Source organism: Phaenicophaeus curvirostris, chromosome 13 (genome assembly GCF_032191515.1).
Source record: "Phaenicophaeus curvirostris isolate KB17595 chromosome 13, BPBGC_Pcur_1.0, whole genome shotgun sequence".
Taxonomy (NCBI): domain Eukaryota; kingdom Metazoa; phylum Chordata; class Aves; order Cuculiformes; family Cuculidae; genus Phaenicophaeus; species Phaenicophaeus curvirostris.
The window spans coordinates 20,334,505-20,342,669 of NC_091404.1; the positions used below are offsets into that span (position 1 = coordinate 20,334,505).

Below are 8,165 nucleotides of genomic sequence, written 5' to 3' on the forward strand. Positions count from 1 at the left end.
TGTGGGAGCAGGAGGATGCAGAGAGATGTTTGTTCCCCGAGCAGAGAGCCGTGTTTACAGGATCTCTTGGTTACTGCAGCAGCGTGGGATTTGTGCCTGACATAAATCAGAGAATCACGGAATGGTTTGAGTTGGAAGGGACATTAAAGATCATCTGATTCCAGCTCCCTGCCATAAATCCCCAGTTCTGAGGAAGCGCGTTTATTCGGTATCGCTGACATAACTACCCGAGGTCAGTCGGGCTCTCACGGACAGAAATCACCTTTCTGGGTCCCGGAGGGCCGTCAGAGCTGTTCCTTGGCCACCACACGGCTGTCCCCGGGCAGGGCCACCCCGGGGCGGCAGCGGCCGCTCCCGGGACCCGGGGAGGGGGGGGCGGCTCCGCCCCGGGGCGGGGAACGGCTTATAGGGCAGCGGAGGGAGCGGGGGGTGCGAGAGGGAACCGTGAGTCCGCGGGGATGGGGATGGAGGGGATGGAGGGGATGGAGGGGATGGGGATGGACGGGATGGGGATGGACGAGGATAGAGATGGGGACGGAGACAGGGATGAGGATGAAGGGGACGGGGACGAGGATGGAGATGGGAATGAAGGAGACGGATGGGATGAGGATGGAGATGGGGATGAAGAGGACGGGGACGAGGATGGAGATGGGGATGAAGGAGACGGATGGGATGAGGATGGAGATGGGGATGAAGGAGACGGATGGGATGAGGATGGAGATGGGGATGAAGGGTGTGGATGGGACGGGACGGGCTCGGCTCGGCTCCCCAAGAGCCACCGGTGATGCTGGTCTCGCTGGGCTCTGCACCCCCGGTGACCCTCGGAGATGCCGCTGCCCCCCGGGCTCTGTTACCTCTCTGTTTCCCCCAGAGATGCTGTGCCCCCCCGGGCTCTGTCCCCTCCCTGTCCCCCCGTCCCCAACCCCCCCCCCAAAATGCTGTGCCCCCTGGCTCTGCACCCTCAGTGCCCTCCAGAGCTGCCGGTGCCCCCGAGCTCTGCGTCCCCTCCCTGTGCCCCCAGAGGTGCCGTGTCCCCAAAGATGATGCTATGTCCCCTGGGCTCTGTCCTCTCTCCGTGCCCTCAGAGATGATGCTGTATTCCCTGGGCTGCTCCCCCTCCATCCCCAGTGTCCCCCAGAGCTGCTGGTGGCCCCGAGCTCTGCGCCCACAGCTGCTCCTTTCCCCACTCGCGAGCTGGGTTCTTGGTCAGCACCCGCTGCTCTGCGCCTTTATCCACCCTGTTCCTCTTTCTAGGTCCGACCACGGCCCCCTGAGAGCTTCTGTGGGTGAAGAGCAGCTCTGGGGCATCCCCTGTGCCTCTTCCACCCCACCCCAAGCTCAGCCTGCAGCGGTGCCCGCAGCTTTTCCGAGGAGCAGTGATGCTGCCCAGCCCAGCCTGAGGCGAGCGGCAGGACCCTCTTTGCTGGTATGCTTTTAATTTTGTTATTGATTGTACCATAATCTACTTGTGAAGAGATAGAAACCCAGCTGTGATGTAGGAGGCTTGAAGAGGAGCAGCTGTGGAGAGTTTTGCCTATTTGGGATCCTTTCTCGCTGCTCCCTCTCGCTCGTGTACATTCCTGAGAAGCTGGATCCACCAGCACATAAATAAATGGTTCAGTGAACCACAGCTATACAAACAAAAAGTGGCAAAAGTTAAATTTATCTGCAGTCCACAGTGCAAAGCTGGTCTAAAGCCTCAGCTAGGAGATGCGTTTTGTGTTTTACAGATGTGCTTCTCAGCGTGGAGCTCTCTCTTTACACCAGCTTTCTGCTTCAATGTTGTAAACATCTTTTTTTTTTTCCTTTCGGTTACAAAAGACATTTTAAGTTCTGTTTAGAAATATGATAGATAAGATATCTTTAATACAAAAACCTCACGTGGTTGTTCGTTATCTGCTGATGTCTTTAAGAACAGAAGCTGAAAGGCTGAAATTTAGTCCCCAGAGGGGGTTAGAAGTTTGTGAGTGAACAAACAGGCGTAGCTATTAAATAAGGAAGTTTATCTAATGGGCTGAGATATTTACCAGTACCTCGCGGTTATCTGTAGGCAGGATGGCTAAATCGGCTGAAGAGAAAAGCAATTGCAGCGGCAGGAGGGCAGCGGTGCCTTCTGCAGGCACACGTCGCTGGTGCCCTCTCAAAAGGCACTTGGGAACCTGACCCCAAATGTGCTGTTGGGGGATGCAGGTGCTGCCCGCGCTGCCCCGATCCCCCAGTGTTCCTGGGCGTTTCTCTGTTGACCATCTCTTCTCTTCTCTAGCATGACATCCCACCTCTGCTTTCAGGGCAAACAGCTTTGTTTACCCCCTGGGTTGGCCACCCAGCCCAGTTTGTCCCGTTTTCCGCTCCCCCTTTCCACCGCTCACATCTGCCCAGAGGTGCAGGCAGATGAACACAAGCCTCCGGCTTCTTGATCACAAACATCTTGGTCGTGGGGGTTTTTAATGTCTGAGAAAGAGCTGCCTTGCAAGTACAGAGATTTTATCTGTGTGAGTTTTGATAAGGTAACTGAGCCGCTGATCTGTACGTGTTCTTGCAGTGTTTGGCACCGCAGGGTTTTACTCAGCAGGTCCGTGTGCGAGTCATTAACGCCACAATAAGGGTAAGAGCATAATAATGATAATTGCAAGAGCTCTATCACCCGCTTCAGATTATCTTGGCAGATGAAAATAAGGAATGGGGGTTATACAGCTTTTTGCAGAGTATTGCACTACCAAGGAATTGGTTCACACCAGACCAAAGGTACCGCAAGTTTACTGTTAGCCCTGTCTTGGAGATGTTACTTTATTGAGCTTGCTCTTTTCATAACTTGAGCCTCAAGTCTGAAGCGAAGACCTTGGGCAAGCAAAGGTGCCAGCGGTGTGGGCAGAAGCTGGATCTCCCAGCATCTCCCAGGGACCCAGGGCTCAGTCTCCTCTGCCCCAGGCAGCAGCGTGGTATCCCTGGCTTGTCCTCACAGAGGAGGGGCAGCCGAGGCCAGAGAAACTCGTGGGAGCGATGCCTGGTGGTGTTGAGACCCGCTCTAGGCTTTCTGCTGTGTGTGTGAGGAGCTCGGGCTCATCCACGATGCGCCTGCGGTCTGGGTTCTGCCACCACCAAGAGGTCACACTTGCCAGGAGAAGATGTGGCTGCAAACACGCTGCCTCCCTCTGATCAACAGGTGATTGGCCATGACCATCACTAGAAAAACTCTACTTACACAAGCTAAGGTGAACTGAGTGACGATATGTGGCTTTTGACAGAGCCCTGTAGAGCCGTGTTGAGTCTTGGCTGCCTCTTCTGCCCCAAGCCCCTCAGCGGTCGCGTTGTGGGTTTCTCCTGCACCCCCGTGTGTCCACGAACAGCCCAAGGGGAACAAACATCCCCTCTTATGTCAGGCTTTGCCTCCTCTCCTATCCGTGCTGCCTTGCTGATAGCTGCTGAGCTTTAATCTAATTTGTGCCTTGCAGATAAGAAAAAGATTATTTTAAAAGCATAAACTCCTGAATAACTGAAATGTAACTGGAGCTTGGAAGCCTTGAGCATCCCAGTGTGGTTCTGAATTCCCAGTAAATCCTGGAGGGAGACAGGGACTCAACCCTAATGATGCCAGACTATATTTATGGATGAACACATGTACCATTTAACATCAGTTTTGAGCACACGTACGTGGTGTGGGTTCTCATGACTGATTTTGTCCCTGCTGTTGCTTTCGTTGCTGTTAATCAAAGTGCTGTTATGTGTCTGTGTGTATCCTGTGGTTCTGATCATCGAGGTTTTACTTGGTCTAAATCTTCTGGTCATTAGGGACCAAATCTGGTCTTTATATTTAAATTGTACAGTGCTATTGCCACCCGCATTATTCCCCTCTCTTGTTTTAAGGAGTTGCTCTCTTAGTCTGTGAGAAGTTAGAGGGTTTTTTGTAGTGATTCCATGGGAGCAGCATGCTGCCAGCACTGAGGGCGGATGAAAACGTGGCTCATCTTTACATCATCACATGTTGGTACCAGGTTAAGAGAGGCGGCTGCAGGCGGTGGTTACAGTAACATGAGTCTGTGCAGACCCACATCCCTTCCTAGCTGCCTTCTTCTTTATGAGAGAGACGATGGGCATCCTATTTAACATTGCTATTTTATTTTCGTGTGCTGCTTTACGTAACTCACCTGTGTTGTTCACCACGCTCCTTGCCAGGTGGAATCGGTGCCTCAGCTCAGCAACATGACAGCGCTGTTCGATAACCTGTCGTGCCACCACTCCATCGATGACTTCCGAAACAGAGTCTACTCCACGCTCTACTCCATGATTAGCATCATGGGCTTTGTCGGCAACGGCGTTGTGCTGTACGTCCTCATAAAAACCTACCGGCAGAAGACGGCCTTCCAGGTGTACATGCTGAACCTCGCCGTGTCCGACTTCCTCTGCGTCTGCACCTTGCCTCTGCGCGTCATCTACTACGTCCACAATGGGAACTGGTTCTTCAGTGACTTCCTATGCAGGATCAGCTCGTACGCGTTGTATGTCAACCTGTATTGCAGCATTTTTTTCATGACAGCAATGAGCTTCTTCCGTTGCATAGCCATTGTCTTTCCAGTCCAGCACATCAATCTGGTAACAGAGAAAAAGGCTAAATATGTCTGCATCGGCATCTGGATTTTTGTCACCCTGACAAGCACCCCTTTTCTGCAAAACGGAACGTACCAGCACGGCAACAAGACCAAGTGCTTTGAACCCCCAGAAGACTCTCAGAAGACAAATCTAGTCGTGATCCTGGATTTTATCGCTCTATTTGTGGGCTTCATTTTTCCCTTTATTGTCATAACTCTCTGCTACACCATGATCATAAGGACCTTACTGAAAAATTCCTTGAAGAAGAACCAGGCTAACCGCAGGAAGGCAGTCTGGATGATCATCATCGTGACGGCCACCTTCCTGGTCAGCTTCACCCCGTACCACATTCTGCGTACAGTCCACCTCCACGTCCTGAGGCTGAAGAACGCCAGCTGCGAGGATGCCATATACCTCCAGAAATCGGTTGTGGTAACGCTTCCCTTGGCAGCTTCCAACTGCTGCTTTGACCCACTTCTCTACTTCTTCTCAGGGGGCAATTTTCGAAAGAGGCTCACCACGTTTAGGAAGGCTTCTTCCTCCAGCTTAACGCAAGCCTTCAGGAAAAAGTTCTCCATAAAAGACAAAGAGGAGGAACCCTTTGGAGAAAGCCACAGGGAGAATGAAAAGGCATCTGTGGTGCCCTCATAAGGGGCTAGACCTTCCCCTAAGATCTCAGACAGGCAACAGAGATCTCTGAACTCTTCCAGAAGATGTGATGGAGGCTTGCAAGCCTTCATCACAACTGGATATGTAATAATAACAGTGGATGGTCCCTGATTTATGTGATTTGAGGGTACAGCCACCACCGGGGATGGCCAGCCTCTTGCCCAGGAGCACTGCTTGAACAAGTATAGGCACTTAGCATGGAGAAGCCTCCGACAGCACCAGAAAACTGATTATAAACTCACATAAACCAACTCTTCCAAGCCTGTATTTGAGCATTTGCTGTTTCACAACTCTACAAATAGTTCCCATGACTCTCCGAGTCAGTGGGAAATGGAAACGCACAGCACTCGGGGAAATACTGACAAATAAAGAGGGCAGAGTTTCACTGAGTCTTCAAATAGTGGCTAAACTATTGATGTAGCAGAGGCCAGGATAATTCCTGCCCTACTCCCAGCTGCTTCTGCTTTGGATTTCAGTTTTCAACCTCATTATATGTGTAAGGCTTGCAGAGTCGCTGCCCAAGTCTGCCAATCGGGGAACTTGGGCTTGAGCCCTTTCCCCCCCAGAACTTTGGACGCGCTCTTGTCAGCAGCATTTTATGCATTCCTAGAAGAATCTTGTCTGCAGGAACAGTGTTAAGATTGTGGTATCTGAGTGTGTATTTGAACTTATCCCAGCGGGACTGATCCTGTAAGTGGTGGCTGTGGGATCTGGATCACCACTGCAGTTCTTTAGGGGCTTTACCTAAAAGTAGAGCTGTGGGTGCTCGGGGTCTGCCCTTCTGAGCTATTGTCCAAGGGTTTGAAAAAATAATCAACAACGAATTAATGCAGAAGTCCTTTTTAAAAGTAGCTTTGTATGATATCTGACCCTGTTCAAGAGTGGTCACCTGGTGAAAAAGAGGCAGCCCTTGGAAAGATCTCTAGGAAGACCTGGAGATCAAGAGTCTGAGTCCAGATGAGACCTGGGTGGATTTGGAGTACAGTATGGGGACAAACCTGGCTGGGCTGTTTCTTGCGGAAACAGAAACTTCAAGACCTTGGACAGAAGGAAGCATTCCTGTGCTTTCTCAGTGAACTCATGGAGAAGAAGCACTGCCTGCCTTGTGCTGGAGCACAGCCCGGCCCGAGATATGTGATGCATCAAGACAAAAATAGAAATTCTTGTAGCATTAAGACTTTTAGTTGGAAAAGAGATTGGTGAAGTGAATAGCTAGTGTGTTTTGTTATGGCATTTTTGATGTTACTTGATGTTATCTTGAAGAGGTTTAATACTGTGGAGTAAGAGTGAGCAGAAGGAGGTGGCTCCCGGGAGACCTTAGAGTGCCCTGCAGTATCTGAAAGGAGTGATACGATGAGACGGAATGGCTTTAAATTGGAAGAGGAAAGATTTAGATTAGATATTAGAAGAAATTCCTCATGATGAGGGTGGGGAGGCCCAGGTTGCCCAGAGCAGGGGTGGCTGCCCCATCCCTGGAGGGGTTCAAGGCCAGGTTGGATGGGGCTTGGAGCCCCTGATCCAGTGGGAGGTGTCCCTGCCCATGGCAGGGGTGGAACCGAATGGGCTTTGCGGTCCCTTCCAACCCAAACCATTCCATGATTCTGTGAAAAGGAGTTCGGGTTGAGGGCAGGGAGGTCTGCTTGAGAAACGCCCCTGGCAGATACCCAGGAGAGTGGAAGTTCACTCTTTACAACACAGCCTGCATATCCCTCAGCACCAAAACACACTTCAAAAAGCAACCTCACCTGTGGATGATTTATGGTTGTGAATTTTCAATGAGATCTGAAACCCCTTTATAAGCATTTAAGGGTGTGGAAGGTGGGAGCAAGCTGGAGGCTGCTCACTTAGAGGAGTGTCACGGTTCCCTTGGACTCCCAGGAGGGCAGAGCTCTGGTTCAGAGATGTGGCTGCAGAGCACTCTGAGAATGTGTGATGAATCAGAGAGTTGGCAGAAACATCTTTTCGAGGGTTGGCATTGAATGGTATCACTGTGTCCAAAAGTATTAAAGGCACTGCGCAACTGTAAATACAAATCTTTGTGGAAAACTGAGTACCAGAATATGTAGAAATAACATGCACGTTCCCAAATTTTATAATGTTGTACAGTAAAGCTACATCTGTGTGTTGTAAAGCAGTTTATTGTATCAGTGCTATATTGTTTTCCTTTTTTTTAACCTTTATTTTTAAATGAGACTGGTTATGGTGAGAGAAACGGCAGTGGATTTTGTGCAATGGGAAAGACTAAAAAAGATTGCTGAAAATTAAATGGAAATGCTGTGAGTCAAGTTGTAATAATTACTGGTTTCTGTGTCGTATTTTAAAGTCTCTGCATACAGACTCTTTTTTTCTTACACCATTCTGATTTATGTACTGATCATTTATAAAGATATAATAGCACCTGCAGTGGGGCTGAGATGCTTGGGGACCCAGTAGCCCAGTCTCTTGGAGCTGGAGTTTGGTGCAGCCAGACCGGTCCTTGCTGTAGCTCATCTTCCCTGGACTTGGGGCAGCACAGGGACCTCTCGGAGTCAAACCACTGCTGGTGCAGCTGGGACCTCGGTGGGTCTCACAGAGGTGAAATGCCTCAACAAACAGCAGCTGGGACCTCAGTAAACCTCTATCTACCTGTAGAAAATGGTTGCAAGACACCTGGATGCGGTGCTTTTGGTGAGGGCGATGGGTTTCATGTGTTGTGGACCACACAGGGGCTTCTGTGCAGAAAACTCTGCTTAGAGTGACATTTTCTGCTCAGCTTTTTCCCCAAACAGGCGTGGGATCTGCATTGTGTTATTTAGCTGTAGAAGTCCAGCCTGTGCAGGCGAGGAGGGAGCTTTGCCATCCGCAGACCTGGCACTGGGTGTGAGGAGAGGGTGGGTGTCCCCTGCTTGTGACTTCACCCCAGGGCGTAG

The 8,165-nt window shown here is 50.6% G+C and overlaps 1 protein-coding gene across 1 annotated transcript; it reads left to right on the forward strand.

Annotated features, from left to right (window-relative positions):
• Positions 1 to 1,275: 1,275 nt before the first annotated feature.
• Positions 1,276 to 7,551, forward strand: CYSLTR1 (cysteinyl leukotriene receptor 1). The gene is made up of 2 exons (XM_069867343.1): positions 1,276 to 1,426; positions 4,174 to 7,551. The coding sequence occupies exon 2, from the start codon at positions 4,201 to 4,203 to the stop codon at positions 5,236 to 5,238; it is 1,038 nt and encodes a 345-aa protein (XP_069723444.1). The 5' UTR covers positions 1,276 to 1,426; positions 4,174 to 4,200; the 3' UTR covers positions 5,239 to 7,551.
• The last annotated feature ends 614 nt before the right edge of the window (positions 7,552 to 8,165 follow it).

Coding starts and splice junctions, on each gene's coding strand:
- CYSLTR1 (XM_069867343.1), top strand. CDS start 4,201: ATGACAGCGCTGTTCGATAACCTGTCGTGCCACCACTCCATCGATGAC.